The 17,847-nt window shown below is 52.0% G+C and overlaps 1 protein-coding gene across 2 annotated transcripts in view; it reads left to right on the forward strand.

The window, feature by feature from the left end:
- ZNF777 (zinc finger protein 777) overlaps nt 366-17,847 on the forward strand; it is a 33,433-nt gene continuing 15,951 nt past the window's right edge. The window contains exons 1-4 of one of the 2 annotated variants that reach the window (XM_018046810.1): nt 366-532; nt 5,719-6,579; nt 7,854-7,980; nt 12,992-13,105. In XM_018046810.1, the coding sequence (XP_017902299.1) occupies nt 5,734-6,579; nt 7,854-7,980; nt 12,992-13,105 (1,087 nt within the window). In that variant the 5' untranslated portion in view covers nt 366-532; nt 5,719-5,733. Of the gene's footprint in view, nt 533-1,186; nt 1,331-5,718; nt 6,580-7,853; nt 7,981-12,991; nt 13,106-17,847 lie in introns of those variants that run through there. The other variant, XM_018046809.1, reaches the window with a different exon arrangement.

Below are 17,847 nucleotides of genomic sequence, written 5' to 3' on the forward strand. Positions count from 1 at the left end.
CTCTCCCCCACCCTTCGAAAGAGCATTCCTCCCAGGGACGGAAAGAGGCACTGGAGGTAAACAAGTCACGTCCCGCCACCCGGCCTCAGTTTCCTCCCAGACGCCGGCTCGGGCCCCCCGCCGCCGCCCGCCAGCCCCCCAGGCCCTCTCGATCCTCCCTCCGCATTCCGTCCTTTCAGGTCGAAAACAAACACCCCGGACGCGTCTCACAAAAAAAGCACCCAACCCCCTGGCTCCCCGGGAACCCCGGCTGCACAGAGCCCGGTCACATGAACTCCGGGCTTTTTTTTTTTTCTTTGGTGTGACGGGCTTCTCAGATCCCTTTGTGAGGCGCAGGTTTTTGAAAAGGGAACGACCCGGGTTCTGGGTTTGAGAGGAGCCGGGGGGGACCCGGCGGGAGGAAGGCTGTCGGAGCCAATCAAGCCGCCTCCAGACCCCAGCACGTCGCCTCTCGGCCGCGCGCGGTTATTCCTCCTCCGCTCTCCCGCCTCCGGGTCTCGCCCTAGGGTGGCCGGCAAGGCGAGGACCCCAGGTGAGAGGCCGGGGGGCGAGGGGGCGGCCCACGGGGGTCGGGGAGGCGGGAGGCCCGAGCGGTTCGGCCCGGGCGGCACGACGGGCTGGCCCCGGGGCTCAGGGCGTGTCCGTCGCCGCCCCGGCTGCTCGCTCGACACTGTTCGCTCCTACCGGCTGTAGATGGAGCTGTCTGGGTTCCTGCAGCCTCCGACGAGCCTCGGAGTGTTTCTCTTTAAACGGCCTGAGAGGGACATGCCTCCCAGGATGCAGTTTGTATCAACATGGCAGCTGCTGTGCAGCTCCCCTGCTGAAGAGGCGCCGGGACGGCAGCGCAGCTCGCAGCCCGGGGCCGGGGCCGGAGCCGGGGGGTCGCAGCCGCGGCCGCTGAGGGGCCGCGCGCGCGCGGGCCGGTGCTGAGGGCCGGGGCCCAGCTCGCGGCCGGGGCGCAGCCCGCCGGGGCCACCCGCACCGCCGCGCGCCCCGCTCCGACGCCGCCGCCGGGCTCGGCCGCTCCGTCCCCGCCCGCCCCGAGCAGGCCGGGCCCGACGGCCGCGAGAGCTCGGGCGGGGAAGGCCGGGCCGGGCGGGCGCCGCCTGCGGAGAGGCCGGGGGGTGGGGTGGGGGGGTCCGGCCTGCGTGGGGCCGCGCGGCGGCGGCGGCGGCGGAGGCGACTCCGGCTCCGGGCCGGACAGCGCAGGGCCATGGCCGAGGCGGCCCCGGCTCCGGCGAGGGCGGCCCGCGCTCGCACGGACGCGCGGACTCGGGGCCCTGGGGACGGCCTGCGCGTCCCGGGCTCGGCGGCCCGGCCTGGGGTCTCGGTAAGGGACGGAAGCGCCGCGACGTGGGGGCGGGGGGCCAGGAGGGCTCGCGCGCCCCTGCTCGGGAAGGCGGGGGGCTAGGGGGGCGGCTGCGGGCGCGGAGCCGGGCCGGGAAGCCGGCGGCCGTCCGGGCGCGCCTGCGGGGACGCCCGGGGCCTGGCACGCACGCGGGCCCGGAGGCGGGCGCCGAGGCGGCGCGCCTCGTTCCCTGCGGAGCCGGCGCCGCGTCCGTCGGGGTTGCCGCCGCACGTTTTCCGCAGAGCTCGGCCCCGCCGAGCCTCCTGCGGCCGGAGCGCGGCGCTGACGCGGCTCTCCCCATTTCGCAGAGCGGAGACACTGAGGCACGGACTTCTGGCGGCGACCGGCCCTGCCTGCCCCCAAGGTCACGTAGCGAGTCATCCGTGGCTCGGCGCCCGCGTCCGCAGAAATACCTGCCTCCGGGCCGCCGCGGGCCTGGACGGGGAGGGGGCGGCCCTGGCGGCGGCCTCCTCTGGGGCGGGGGCCTGGGCCGGCGCGCTGGGGCCGCGGCCCGTCGAGGTCGGGGGGAGGTGATGGCCGGGTGGGAGGCCGGGCAGCGCCCACCCGAGCGTCTCCGGCGTGGGGAGCAGGTGACCCTCGGGCTCGGGCGCCTCGGCCTCCAGCCTCTCTGCGTCCGGAGGCCCGGTCGAACTCTGGGTGTCCGGACGGTTGGGGTCTGGGGAAGCGAGCTACGAAGGGTTTGGGGGTTGGTGTGCCCCTATCAGGGGGCCGTTCTTAAAAATCAGTCTCCAGAGCTCCCCGCAGACCTGCTCTTTAAAATGCAGTAGTCGTGCTGGGAGGAGGATTGCTGCATGGGAGGCAGAGCCCTGAGCCTCAGTTTCCTGTTGGGTACAGGAAGGGGTCGGGATATAGGGCTTTTCTGAAGAGCCTCAGGTCTTAAAATAATAATAATGATAATAAAAGCGACGCTATGAAAAATAAAACAAAATGGTTAAGTGCCTAGGTCTCCAGGACTCTTGAATAGTATATAATTCTGGGTGAACCACATTGGGTCATAGGAGACAATGGCACGGCTTTATAAGATAGGTATGATGAATATTTCTAATGAATGAATCCTGGAGACCCCATCCGTTTAGGATACATGGGGTTGGGAGGGTGGGGTTAAATCCTATGAAATAAGAACCAGAGGAATTCTCTCCCTGTCCCTAACAGTTTGAAAATGTAAGCTTGTTAATCTTACATATCATATTTACAAGCTCCGTTCCCCCCCCTTTGGCCATTTCTTTTTGCTTAGCTTAATATCAAGCCACAGGTTTACTGGGACTGATGAAAATAGAGCCCGGGGCTCTTATTTGGGGGCGGTGGAGAGGATGTGCTTCTGTGGCCCCTCATGGCTCTACAGTGCTCAGAATCCGGAAATGGATAGAGACACTCTAATAATAGAGAGCAAATAACTGGTATTTTCCTTTGAGCTCTGATTAGACTACTTAGTAAAGCTGCCTTGCTCTAATGGCTTTATATACTGTCCTGAAGCTTTTCTTCATTGTTCCCAGTTAAACCCCTGGATCACACCTGAGAGACTCACTTTGCCCCTGGGGATTTTCCCTTCTTCCTACTAGTTGTAAGCAAATACCCTAAACCCCCGTGAGGACAGGGCCATACCTGTACCGATTGTGTTGTGTTAGGCTCCTCACTTTCCCTGTGTCTGAGACTCCTATCTCAGATGGTTGTCTAGTCACTCCCTCGCCTGTGAAGAGTTGAGAGGTGGCTTAGTTGTTGATGAGCCTTCGGGTTCAGGGGTCTGTGATGCCCTTGAGAGTGCTTGCTGAATTTTGGGTATGTGCTCATGTGTGTTTTTGAGGGGGAGAATCCATAGTTTTCACGAGCTTTTTGAAGGGGTCCCTGACCCCACCATTAAATCGGAATGTCCATGGGCAGGGCCTTCCCACAAGTCTTTGTTTAATCTCCAAGCCTTCAAATTTTAGAGGTAAAAAGGATTCAGAACACACACTGACCAGCTGTCTCAGTTGGTACATGAGGCCCAGAGGCAACCTACAGCTTAGGCTGAAACTCAGACTTTGGAGCCAGACGGCTGTGTGACCTTGGGCCAGTTCCTTAGCTTCTCCAAACCTCCACGCCGTCCTGTGCTAAGTGTGGATAAGAATTCTAATTGTCCCTGTTTATAGGGTTTTGTCGGAGAAGGCAATGGCACCCCACTCCAGTGTTCTTGCCTGGAGAATCCCAGGGATGGGGGACCCTGGTGGGCTGCCGTCTATGGGGTCACACAGAGTCAGACACGACTGAAGTAGCTTAGCAGCAACATAGGGTTTTGTGAAGAATAAATTAGATAAACCCTGTAAAACACAGTTCATGGCACATAATAAAGGCCAAATAATTGTCAGCTTTTACCTGACTAATTAGCCATCACATCTGGTTCCCTGTGAAGCTGTTGGATTGTACTACCTCAGAAACCTTTTGCCTGAACAAGGTCTTAAATCTTCAGTCCTTGTCTTAAAAGCCTGATGCTGTCTCAGTTACGCTACACATGAATGAATGAACAAATGAAAGAAAGCATTAGAAGGTGTAAATAGGTTTAGATGAATCATCTTTGATGATTCAAAGAACTTCATTATTAACTCTATTTTTCCTACTTTATACTGTACAGTCCATGGAATTCTCCAGGCCAGAACACTGGAGTCGGTAGCCTTTCCATTCTCCAGGGGATCTTCCCAACCCAGGGATCGAACCCAGGTCTCCCACTTTGTGGGCGGATTCTTTACCAGCTGAGCTGCAAGGGAAGCCCAAGAATACAGTAGTGGGTAGCCTGTCCCTTCTCCAACGGATCTTCCCGACCCAGGAATCAAACTGGGGTCTCCTGCATTGCAGGTGGATTCCTTACCAACTGAGCTATTACGGAAACCCCCTCATTGTTAACTCTAGTAACATTTTGTAACCCTGTCATTTATACTTTTCATTCAGCAGACATGTGTTGAGCACATACTGTGTTTCAGACTGGACACCAGGGATATGCTAATTTTCAAATGAAGAAAAAAGGAATTTCAGTTACTTTAAAGATAACTTCTATCTGGCACATAATAACTGGCCTTTCAGCAGATTCATTGAAAGAAGAGTGTGCTTGACGAACATAGATAAAGAAGAAATTCTTTTCAGTTCCAATAAACATATTGATTGTCTGGATAGATAGAAACAGCGCTGGTCACTCAGAAGACCTTCGTTTCACCTCCACGATGATACAAGCTTTCCTTGAACATGGACATAGCCAGGCAGGGAATGGGGGAGAGTGTGAATAATTGAAACCCCCTTCAAGTAATTGAAGGATCTTTATTTTGGCTCCAGTCCCTACCAACCACGACACAGGTCACGGAACTGGCTGACTTCAGCTCTGTTTCCCATCCTGCCAGGCCTCCGTTTTTCCTCCTTCCCACCTCATGAACCATGGGGAGGACCCCGCCAGCCAGGGCCCACCTACCGCTGGGGACCCTCTGCCCGGGAACCTTGGCTCTGAATTGCCATGCCCACACCTGTGTCAGTGTCTCTCTTCTCTGCATGCCACAGGAGCCAGCCCGCGTGCCCAGTAGCCCATTCAGCCTCTCCAGCAGGGGCTGGGTCCACAGTGTTTCAAAGGCAAACCTATACTGTATCAACTCTGAGAAATGTTATTAAGTCAACAATTCAGCTATTATCAAAAGGTCTGGGAAGCTTAAGGTAATTGTGTGTCCTTACGGTTGGACGAAACAAGGGAAAGAACATGGGTGCCATGACTGCCTGATGATACAAATAGAAGCGGTGGGGCTGGATGTCGAGTTCACCTTGGAGGCAAGTTCCTTCGTAGAACCAGCCCCACCTTGCTGGCAGTTTTTGGCTAGCCCGGCATTGACAAGATTCTGCTCATGCTTTTCAGAGCTTTACTCTATATTTAGTGCTCACTGCTTGAAGAACTCAGTGAGGTAGCAGGCGGGTGAGATATTATGACCCTTTCTAATGGCTGAGGACTCAGAACAGAGAAGTCAAATAGCCGGGCCAGGGAAACCCAGACAGCGTTGGTATAGACAGGGGCTGAAAACCAAATGTTCCAGTTCAAGGCCAGTATCCTTTTTCCTCTCCCACACCTCTACTCGCAAGATGCCTCCTGCATAGTGTATGTTGTGAAAAGGAGACGGCTCTATGGAAGCAGAGGTGGTGTTACCATCTTTTATCTGTTGTTGATGTAGTTGTATCATCCACACGTAGATCAGCATGAGGGTCTCAAGAAGAGACTCATGTCCATGGAGCGTATCGTATTGTTACAAAGCCTGAAGCCCCTTTAATGTGGGTGTTTATCTTCGGAATTTATTTGCCTACTGGAGACCCTTGGCCTTCAACACTGTCCTTTCTCTCCTTGAACACAGGTCCAGCAGTTGGACATGGAGACCCAACGCTCCTCCCCTCTGTCATTCCCCAACGTCCTGCAGGAAGAAACTCCGCGTCAGGCCCCGGCCGGACTCCCTCGAGAAACTCTGTTCCAATCCCACGTGCTTCCCCCCAAAGAACTCCCTTCTTTGTCTCCCGCTATCTCCCGGCAAGGCTGCCTACCCCAGACTCCCGGCGCCCCCAAGCAAGAGACTTCTGGCCGAATGCCACCCGTGCTCCAGAAGGGACCCTCACTCCTGTATCCTGGCGCTTCCGAGCAAGAGACTCGGATCCAGGGCCCCTTGACTTCCCCAGAAGAGCCCCCATATCCGCCCCCCACCACTGCCGAACAAGAGATGTCCCTTCTCTCCCACTCCACCCACCATCAGGAAGCCCCGCTCCACTCCCCCGAAGTTCCTGAGAGAGACCCCCTGACCCTGTCCCCCACCGTGCCCGAGACCGACATGGACCCCCTGCTCCAGAGCCCGGTTTCCCAAAAGGACACCCCCTTCCAGATCTCTGCTGCGGCCCAGAAGGACACCCCACTCCCAACGGCGGAGATCACCCGCTTGGCCGTGTGGGCTGCCGTCCAAGCGGTGGAGAGGAAACTGGAGGCCCAAGCCATGCGGCTCCTGACCCTGGAGGGCAGGACTGGCACGAATGAGAAGAAGATAGCTGACTGCGAGAAGACGGCAGTGGAGTTCGCCAACCACCTGGAGAGCAAGTGGGTCGTGCTGGGGACCCTGCTGCAGGAGTACGGGCTGCTGCAGAGGCGGCTGGAGAACATGGAGAACCTGCTGAAGAACAGAAACTTCTGGATCCTGCGGCTGCCCCCGGGCAGCAATGGGGAAGTTCCCAAGGTAACCTTATCCCAGCTGGGGCTTCCCAAGGAGTGACCAGGACTGGAATGGATTTTAGGAATTTATTATCAAAGAAAGGGAAAGCCGTGGGTAAGAAGGAAAAGAATCTGATGATGTCTGGTCCCCAACTCCACTAAGAACAGGACACACCCAGACCAAATGATTCCTCCTGTTGATGTAAAGCGTAGGTTATAGATCAGAGAGACGTCTTAGTGACGGGAGCTGTCAGGGTAGAAGGAAGTTCAGTAGTGACGTCTGGGGATAAAAGACACATTGAAGGCCAAGTGGTTGAGCTGTGGACAAGTGTGGACCAGTGTGGTTTCCCGTCAGGGTGGAGGGAAGACTCTGTGGTGTGGTTTCCCATCGGGGTGGAGGGAAAACTCTGTGAAATGTTACAGGGCCCTGTTATGTGCAACATTTGTATCAGTTAACTTATAAGTCATGTTAATGCCAGTAAAAATGTGATTTTCAGAGATGTTCAAAAACACCAGAGGACAGTTAGGTTTTAATATTGTTTCCCAGAAGAGAGCACTTGAACGTGGACTGGTTTTCTTTCTGGTTTTTGTTGTTTTTTTTTAATGCTACTGCCTCTCTGCGCAGCCTCAAGGCAGGGCCGGTGTGGGGACTGGGGACGATGTATGGACTGTGTTGTATACATGAATCACCTGGAAGTATGTGTCTTAGTCGCTCAGTCATGTCCAGCTCTTTACGACCCCATGGACTGTGGCCTCCTGGGCCTCCTCTGTCCATGGGATTCTCCAGACAAGAATACTGGAGTGGGTTGCCATTCCCTTCTCCAGGGGATCTTCCCGAGCCAGGGATCGAACCCAGGTCTCCTGCATTGCAGGCAGATTCTTTGCCATCTGAGCCACCAGGGTAAGTGGCTGAATCACCTGGGGATCTTACTAAATGCCGAGTCTGAATCAGCTGGTCTGGCGTAGGGCCCGAGAGTCTACATTTCCAGCATGTTCTCTGGTGGTGCCATTGCTGGTCTGTAGACCACGCTTTTACAGCAGCAGGGATTATCCTGTCAGAGGAGAAGGGGACCAGACAGCCCGGGGCCCTGACTGTCTCAGGCCACGACAGTGGCTGAAGCCTTCTGATTTCTAGAGAGGTCCCTGGTGAAAACTCATAGCTGGGCCTTTTCTGCTCCAGGCCTGAGAGTTTTGACCCAAGCCCGGGGGGCCGGAGCTGTTCTTGGCTTTGGGATCTGGCAGCCCCAGGCCCTATGACGCCTTCCAGTGGGTCCACACTGAGCAGTTGTGTGGTTTCAGGTCCCTGTGACGTTCGACGACGTGGCCGTCCATTTCTCGGAGCAGGAGTGGGGGAACCTGTCTGAGTGGCAGAAGGAGCTGTACAAGAATGTGATGCGCGGCAACTACGAGTCTCTGGTTTCCATGGGTAAGAAGACGGCTGTCTGCCCACGGCTTCCTGCTAGCCTGCTGGGGGCTCGTTAGGAACCTTTGGGGCCTCTGAACGCCCAGAAGTCATTTTTAAGAGCCCAACAAAAAATAACAGGCACCCATATACCCATATACACCAGTGCAGCATAGATCAGCACAGTCTGTAAACAGAGAAACCACACTATGGAGAAGCCACAGGGGTCAGGGGACAAACTTGGACATCAGTGGTGTGTGTATACGTATATATATAAACCTTAAAATTAGTTTGTCCAGCAGACCCTTACTGAACAAAGTGTGAGGTGCCTTGTGAGAACGGCACTTAAACAGCACATCCTTCCTGCTCAGGAGTTAGGACAGCCCTGAATACTGCCGTTGATTGAGAGCTCTTGTCCCCCTTGTGCAGAGATGAGGTGTGACCCCGGGGGTTAAAGGAACATCCTAGGTCCCCACCGGGAGGTCACAATTTCACCGAGATCTCTCCTCCCCCCAAATCTGTGTATTCCTGTTATCTTTGTTAATAAGAGTATTTGAGGATGAAGACTTATTAAGATAAGCTTTAGAATTATATGTATCCTTTTCTCTGATGTGGGGAACTCTTCGGACACACGCCCACACCCACACACAAATGCACACATACAAAATTAGAAAAACATTAAATATGCTGTTGCATAGAAAATTTAATCCTTGCTGGAACTGTTACTTTTATCCATCTATACCTCTCCATGGGGTACCTTTTTTTTCCCCCCTCCTTTTCTTTTTCAAGTATGTGCATCATTGTGCGAATGCAACAATTTAGGTTTGTATGATAATGATCAGCCGCCACCCTCTAGTCAGTGCCGCTCCCCCAAGGGAACCACCGTGGACCCTGGGGCCTATACTGTTTCTCATCATTTTGTGCACTCATGCACGTGTGGTTTGTGGTTTGCACAAATGGGATCCCTCCCTTATTTTACCAACGGTAGTGAGAGACAGCTCCTGTGTCAGCCCACAGGCCCGCTTGAAGGGCAGTGCAGTGTTGCTGGTGAACCATTGTGCTGTTGATATTGAACTATTGATGAGCGGCAGCCTGGATCTGTCTTCTCACTGCTGCAGAAGGTTGCAGTCAGGCTCTCTGTGTTTCTGCACTTCCGAGAGTATTTCAACAGGATGGATTCAGGGAGGTGGGCTTGCCAAGGAAAGGTGCTTGTGTACAGCGTCACAGGCGCTTCCATGGGCCGTCCCCAGGGCTGTGTGTGTTCACCTAGCAGTGTGACAGCACCATCTCCACACCCTTAGCCCAACCAAGGTTCTCCTATTGTAAAGATTTGTCTTTTCTGATGGACAAAATATGATACTGACTTGTATCGGTATGGGAACTTGTGCATCTTTTTATGTGTTTATGAATTACCTATTCGTAACTTTGATATTTTTATTTCAGTACCCGTAGAGGTTATATCGGAGAAGGCAATGGCACCCCACTCCAGGACTCTTGCCTGGAAAATCCCATGGACGGCGGAGCCTGGTGGGCTGCAGTCCATGGGGTTGCACAGAGTCGGACATGACTGAGCGACTTTACTTTCACTTTTCACTTTCATGCATTGGAGAAGGAAATGGCAACCCACTCCAGTGTTCTTGCCTGGAGAATCCCAAGGACGAGGGAGCCTGGTAGGCTGCCGTCTATGGGGTTGCACAGAGTCGAACACGACTGAAGTGACTTCAGTTCAGTTGAGTTCAGTTCAGTCGCTCAGTCGTGTCCGACTCTTTGTGACCCCATGAATCGCAGCACGCCAGGCCTCCCTGTCCATCACCAACTCCCGGAGTTCACTCAGACTCGCGTCCATAGAGTCAGTGATGTCATCCAGCCATCATCTTCTTTCGTCCCCTTCTCCTCCTGCCCCAAATCCCTCCCAGCATCAGAGTCTTTTTCCAGTGAGTCAACTCTTCGCATGAGGTGGCCAAAGTACTGGAGTTTCAGCTTTAGCATCATTCCTTCCAAAGAACACCCAGGGTTGATCTCCTTCAGAATGGACTGGTTGGATCTCCCTGCAGTCCAAGGGACTCTGAAGAGTTTTCTCCAACACCACAGTTCAAAAGCATCAATTCTTCGGTGCTCAGCCTTCTTCACAGTCCAACTCTCACATCCATACATGACTACTGGAAAAACCATAGCCTTGACTAGACGGACCTTAGTTGGCAAAGTAATGTCTCTGCTTTTGAATATGCTATCTAGGTTGGTCATAACTTTTCTTCCAAGGAGTAAGCATCTTTTAATTTCCTGGCTGCAGTCACCATCTGCAGTGATTTGGGAGCCCCCCAAAATAAAGTCTGACACTGTTTCCACTGTTTCTCCATCTATTTCCCATGGAGTGATGGGACCAGATGCCATGATCTTCGTTTTCTGAATGTTGAGCTTTAAGCCAACTTTTTCGCTCTCCTCTTTTACTTACATCAAGAGGCTTTTTAGTTCCACTTCACTTTCTGCCATAAGGGTGGGGTCATCTGCATATCTGAGGTTCTTGATATTTCTCCCAGCAATCTTGATTCCAGCTTGTGCTTCTTCCAGCCCAGCGTTTCTCATGATGTACTCTGCATAGAAGTTAAATAAGCAGGGTGACAATAGACAGCCTTGACGTACTCCTTTTCCTGTTTGGAACCAGTCTGTTGTTCCATGTCCAGTTCTAACTGTTGCTTCCTGACCTGCATACAGATTTCTCAAGAGGCAGGTCAGGTGGTCTGGTATTCCCATCTCTCGAAGAATTTCCACAGTTTCTTGTGATCCACACAGTCAAAGGCTTTGGCATAGTCAATAAAGCAGAAATAGATGTTTTTCTGGAACTCTCTTGCTTTTTCCCTGATCCAGTGGATGTTGGCAATTTGATCTCTGGTTCCCCTGCCTTTTCTAAAACCAGCTTGAACATCAGGAAGGTCACGGTTCATGTATTGCTGAAGCCTGGCTTGGAGAATTTTGAGCATTACTTTACTAGCATGTGAGATGAGTGCAATTGTGCGGTAGTTTGAGCATTCTTTGGCATTGCCTTTCTTTGGGATTGGAATGAAAACTGACCTTTTCCAGTCCTGCGGCCAGTGCTGAGTTTTCCAAATTTGCTGGCATATTGAGTGCAGCACTTTCACAGCATCATCTTTCAGGATTTGAAACAGCTCAACTGGAATGCCATCACCTCCACTAGCTTTGTTCGTAGTGATGCTTTCTAAGGCCCACTTGACTTCACATTCCAGGATGTCTGGCTCTAGATGAGTGATCACACCATCGTGATTATCCGGGTCATGAAGATCCTTTTTGTACAGTTCTTCTGTGTATTCTTGCCATCTCTTCTTAATATCTTCTGCTTCTGTTAGGTCCATACCATTTCTGTCCTTTATTGAGCCCATCTTTGCATGAAATGTTCCCTTGGTATCTCTAATTTTCTTGAAGAGATCTCTAGTCTTTCCCATTCTGTTCTTTTCCTCTATTTCTTTGCACTGATCCCTGAGGAAGGCTTTCTTATCTCTTCTTGCTATTCTCTGGAACTCTGCATTCAGATGCTTTTATCTTTCCTTTTCTCCTTGGCTTTTTGCTTCTCTTTTCACAGCTATTTGTAAGCCTCCCCAGACAGCCATTTTGCTTTTTTGCATTTCTTTTCCATGGGGATGGTCTTGATCCCCGTCTCCTGTACAGTGTCACGGACCTCATTCCATAGCTCATCAGGCAGTCTATCTATCAGATCTAGTCCCTTAAATCTATTTCTCATTTCCACTGTGTAATCATAAGGGATTTGATTTAGATCATACCTGAATGGTCTAGCAGTTTTCCCTACTTTCTTCAATTTCAATCTGAATTTGGTAATAAGGAGTTCATGATCTGAGCCACAGTCAGCTCCTGGTCTTGTTTTTGTTGACTGTATAGAGCTTCTCCATCTTTTGCTGCAAAGAATATAATCAGTCTGATTTCGGTGTTGACCATCTGGTAATGTCCATGTGTAGAGTCTTCTGTTGTGTTGTTGGAAGAGGGTGTTTGCTATGACCAGTGCATTTTCTTGGCAAAACTCTATTAGTCTTTGCCCTGCTTCATTCCGTATTCCAAGGCCAAATTTGCCTGTTCCTCCAGGTGTTTCTTGACTTCCTACTTTTGCATTCCAGTCCCCTATAATGAAAAGGACATCTTTTTTGGGTGTTAGTTCTAAAAGGTCTTGTAGGTCTTCATAGAACCATTCAACTTCAGCTTCTTCAGCATTACTGGTTGGGGCATAGACTTGGATTACTATGATATTGAATGGTTTGCCTTGGAAACGAACAGAGATCATTCTGTCGTTTTTGAGATTGCATCCAAGTACTGCATTTCTGACTCTTTTGTTGACCATGATGGCTACTCCATTTCTTCTGAGGGATTCCTGCCCACAGTAGTAGATACAATGGTCATCTGAATTAAAGTGACTTAGCAGAGATTTTATATATATATAATTGTGGATGTTAACCCTTGGCCTTATATTTTACTAATGTATGTGAGATACTATTTTCTTCAAGTTTCATCATCTTTTGACTTTATTTCCAAAGAACTTGAAACTTTTTGTAATGTAAAAAAACCTGTCAGTGTTTTGTTTCATGACCTCTAGATTTTATTAAGGTTAGTTTTTTCATTTATAAAACTTTATATGTCTTCTGCCTTTGTCATGAAAATCCAAGCAGGCATTGGCCACCTGAGAGCCACAGATGACCGAGGGCCAATTTCCATCGGTCGGCAAGTGCGCCCCATTGCTGGTCCTGCAAGGAGGACCTGAGATGGGTTCAGCACACACACACGCACACACACACACACGCACACACACACACGCACACACACACACACGTGCGTGCACATGTGCACACTCAGCATGCCCTGAGGAGAAGGGCTGGAAACTTGGCCCTTCTGTTTGCAGCACTCCGGCCTCAAGTAGGGCAGCTGCTCCTGGTGTCACATGCACACAGGTGACAGTTTTGTAGCATCCAGTGCGACCTCACCCCATAGAATATCTTCTTTTCTTCCTCCTGCCCAGACTATGCAATTTCCAAACCAGACCTCATGTCACAGATGGAACGAGGGGAGAGGCCGGCCATGCAGGAGCAGGACGACTCTGAGGAGGGCGAGGCGCCTGCTGATCCCAGTGCCGGTGAGTGGCTGCAGGCGATAGTGGCCTTGGCGCCCGGGAGGCCCGGCGTGGGGTGTGTGGCCCACAGGAGACCCCCGCGGGCTATGTCAGCAGGCCAGTGTAGGAGGGCGGCCCAGAGGCCCTGGGGCCTCCGGGTCACCAGCAGCCCCGGTGGCAGAACTAGGAACACTGTGGTCTCGGGGAGCTTTTGACCTGACTGAGCGTCACCTCACTCTCTACCGGAAACAAAACCAGAACTGACAGAAAGGCGTTCCCTTGTCAGGATGCTGACGCTGGTGCAGCCTCGAGCTCCCCAGAGAAGGGCCACGTCCCTGGGCCTGCGGCCGGTGAGTGGAGGGACTTGACCTGAACGTCCTCCAGTGTGCGGGCGGGGTCCAGACGAGGCGGCGAGGTGGCGGCGGCAGGGAGGTGCAGGCAGGACCACCGTGGGCTCGGGAGCAGAGCCTGCCCCTGAACCCTGGCCTTGCTGCGTCCTCGCCATGGTTTCAGTTGCTTAGCCTTCTGGAGGTCTGCTTTCTCATCTGTGAAACAGGACGGGTGCTGAGAGCCAGGGCCCGGTGTGCCGACCTGCAGGGGCCAGCAGCCTGGGCCGCCAGGCACTGTCTGTCCTCATGGGGAGCAGTTCCTTACACAGAGGTCACTCAGAAGCCCCCACACTGGCACTGCGGTGTTCTTGGGGTACAGGTGGTTTCGGAGCCCCTTCTTCGGCATTGCTCTTGGGCTTGCGTCACTCACCTGAAGGTCTTCTGTGGGGGCAGTCCTTGTCTTTTGTAGCCAAATGTCATTAGTGATCCTGTCTTTTGCAAAAGGAGGATAATCTGGCTGAAGAGCCCACTGGGGTCAAAAGCCGGGTCTTGTATGAAGGAATGTCACTGGCTCTGGGACCAGTAGGAGGTGGCCACGTGGAGTAAGAGCTGAAGTAACTTCAGGAAGAGGCGGGACCCCGAGGAAAAATAAATGCTGGCGTGTTTCAGAGAAACCCTAAAGCATCGATACTTTCTAGAGATTTGCCTAGAGATTTAAATGGAGGGAAGGGGCTAGTCCTGAGTTCATTCTGGCAGGCAGAAAGATGGATTTAAAAGTAGATGAGGTGAGAGAGGGGTTTGGGGACAAGGTGTGACATTTGTTTGGAGGAAAATAAGTCTGGATGTCAGAGGTTTGAGTGGCCGCATCCAAAACCAGTGTCACTGCAATGGAGAGATGCAAAAGAGGGGAAATCAGAACGAGGACTTGGGAGGCAGAAGACGAGAGGGGAGAGGCGGTCTGCAGTAAAGATCCTAGGACGCCGTTGATGTCTCCGTGGGATTTTGTAGTCCGGGTGCTGCCTTTCTAGCATCTTCTTTAGAAGTGCTGGGACGGGCACATGGACCCTGTCCATGATCGGCCTGTTCACACCCTCATCACAGGTGGGCCTCCCACTGAGTGGGGCCAGAATCAAGAGTAAATAACTAACCTCAACTGGCTCAGCCCCAGGTGGGGTTGGTTCTGGCACAAGGGCATCCAAGCCGGAGCGTCTGTGGGCAGCGGTGGCCTCACAGAGGCTGCCTTGTGTGGCTGGAATGTGCCATTTGTTCCACTAACCGTCTTCAGCCACCAGGAGCCCGACTGGAGTGGAGGACAGGAGCAGGAAGCACTGCCCACAGGGCACCCCTGTGTGCGGGGCCCTGGCCTCGGGGCCGCAGGCTTGTCCTGTGAGTTCAGTTATCAGAACCCCAAACATGCCAGCGGTTACCTCTTATTCCCGTGTCCTCTCCCTCGGAAGGGCAGCCACAAGGCCAGCCCTGGGCTAGACCTGAAAGTGTGATACCAAGGGGGAAACAGCTAGAAGACAGAACTGTCATGGTTCTAAATACACCGAACATCACCATTCTATGAATTGGTTGAATAAATGCAATCCATAAGCTGTCATTTATAGTTCGGATTCCTAAGGGCAAGGAGGCCTGAAGGTGGCTAGATATTGGCCCTGCTCAAGTTCCCCCAAGCCGGGGCTCCTGTTCACAGCCCTGTAAGGGTGAATGGGGGCCGGGGGAGCCAGAGACCACTGTTGCCTGACAGATTAGCAGAGTGAAGCAAACACACCAGAAGCCATGGCTGAAATCCAGGTTCTCAGATTTTGTACGTGGCTTCAGCTTTCTTACAAAGCAGTTTGATATTTTTTGGACTTAAAATATGTTTATAAACGAATATTTAAAATATTTAAATATTTAAAATATAATAAATATTTAAAATATTCATTTACTTAACCTGATAATTTCCTTTCTGAGAGTCTGTAGCCTAGAAAAATATCCCAAAATATGGACTAAGATATACAAATATCAGGGGACCTCCATGGCGGTCAAGTGGCTAAGACTTCGCCTTCCAGTGCAGGGAGTGTGGGTTTGATTCCTAGTTTGGGAGCTAAGATTCCCACATGCCTCGCAGCCAAAAAACCAAGACCTAAAAGAGAAGCAGTATTGTAACAAATTCAAAGAAGACTTTTAAAATAGTCCACGTCAAAAAAATCTTTTAAAAATAAGGATGAACAAATACTATATTACACCACGATAGACGGTCATACAGCCACTGAAAAATCATGTGAAGCATTTTTGCACCGTATTTTCACTTGTCTGTTTATTATTTAGTTCATCCAATACTTTTTGTACCATGTACTATGTCAAGAGAATGGTGTTAACAATCTAAATGCCCCATGTATAGAAAAATACAGTCGGCCACTATGGCAGTGCGGTGCAGAGAGGCTCCGGGGCTCTGGGACATACAGTGGTGAAGGCCTTACTGAGCCCGTGTGGTTAGCAGAAGCCTCAGCGGATTTTTAGTGGAAACACAAGTGGGAGTTCCTGGAGGAGAACTCCTCATGTGGAAGAAGGACCGGAAGCCAGGAGGCTCTCTCCGTAGGCCAGGTAGGACCTGGCCTAAGCCAGGGACAGACACGGATGTCCGTGAAGTGTGGCTGGTGGATGTTGAGTACGAGGACAGGGGCTCCTGAGGATGACTCCCAGGTCATGACACGAGTGAGGGGGTAGGACAATGGGAGGCTCCAACCCGGAGGAAAGACAGAACACGTTAGGTGTGAGATCTCAGGACATGTCCAGGAGCTGGTACTGAGTGACGGAGACTGGGGCTCCCAGCAGGAACCTGAGCTAGAGATGGACCTGGGGGCCTCGATCGTGTGGACAGGATCATGTTTCCCAGCCTGGAGAGGGGAAGAGGAGGAGCACAGGATGTGCCCCCAGAGTCCTGACTTTCAGAGCAGATTTGGAATATAGTGGGCCGGGTGGGGCCCAGGTGTTGGTATTTTTTAAAAAGCTTCCAAGGTGATTCTCATGTGCAGCCCAAGGTGGAAAACCACTGTTGTAGGGTTTGGGAAAAGAAGGAACCAGAGGAATCACAGGAAATAGGAGGAGTGGCCAGAAAGGTAGTAAGAAATTAGGATAGTGTGTCAACGTTCAAGAGAAGAGTGTTTCCCCGGGAAGGGAGCAGGGTGAACAGTGTTGATGCTGCATTGTGGTTTAGTAAGACAAAGCCTTTCTTCCTTCCTTACTTATGGGCTTCCCTGATAGCTCAGTAAGAATCTGCTACGCACTCCAGTATTCCTGGGCTTCCGGTGTGCCTCAGCTGGTAAAAAATCTACCTGCAATGCAGGGGACCTGGGTTCGATCCCTGGGTTGGGAAGATCCCCTGGAGAAGGGAAAGGGTACCCACTCCAGTAGTCTGGCCTAGAGACTTCCGTGGACTAAATAGGTGATGGGGTTGCAAAGAGTCGGACATGACTGAGCGACTTTCACTTTCAAGGCAAAGACTGCCAAGTGTCCGCTGCATTTGCACATTAGCAACATCAGTGGTCATAGCAAGAGAAGCACTGGTGGTGTAGCCAGGGTGGAGGCCTGTAGAGTGGGCTGAAGGGTAGACAGATGATGAGGAAGTGGAGGTTATCCCAGTGTAGCTGTGAGTGCAGAGCAGCTGGCGGGGTGGGTGGGGTAAGGAGCCTTGTTTGCTTAAGATGAGGATTGCCCAAGCCTGTTTGAAGCCAGTTGATATGAGATGTGGATATAGAAATGGATGATGTAGGGAATTCCCTGGAAGTCCAGCGGTTAGGACTCTGTGCTTTCACTGCCGAGGGTCCAGGTTCGATCCCTGCTGGGGGAACCAAGATCCCAGCAGCCGGGAGGCATGGCCAAAAAAGAAGCAGATAATGTAAATGCAGTAGGAAGTCAATGACGTCGACAAAAGATAGGGGAAAAACTGGGTGGAAATATAAACCAAATCATATTTCACTATGCTTTCTAGAATTTTCTAAAGTGAGCGTATATCACTTCTTATTCACTAAGAATAATTTTTTAAAAAAGAAAAACTCCAAGTTAAAGGTGGCAGATTGAACATGTACTTACTCCCACCTCCCCCCCTCCTCCTAAAACAAGAGTGAAGGGACTATTTAAAGGAATGGACGAGGAGACGGCAGCAGCTGAGTTTTGGAAGGCTAAGAGCAGATGGCTGAGCGGTCACTGATTTAGAAAGCTGAATCCAAAACTGGTGTTAAGGAAGCTGGGAGGAAACCCAGTCTGCAGTCTACCCCAACCGTGCTCAAGACCCGGCAACTAGCAGCACCAGAGATACCAGGTAGCTTTGGAAATGGGGGTAAAAGTGAGGCTAAAAGCAGAGCACTAGTCAAGCATCTTGAGAGTCCATTAAACACTGCCACTTCCCTCCATGGCCTCACCCAACCCTGCTGGGTGACCACAGCTTAT

Source organism: Capra hircus, chromosome 4, assembly GCF_001704415.2.
Source record: "Capra hircus breed San Clemente chromosome 4, ASM170441v1, whole genome shotgun sequence".
In the NCBI taxonomy this organism is placed as follows: domain Eukaryota; kingdom Metazoa; phylum Chordata; class Mammalia; order Artiodactyla; family Bovidae; genus Capra; species Capra hircus.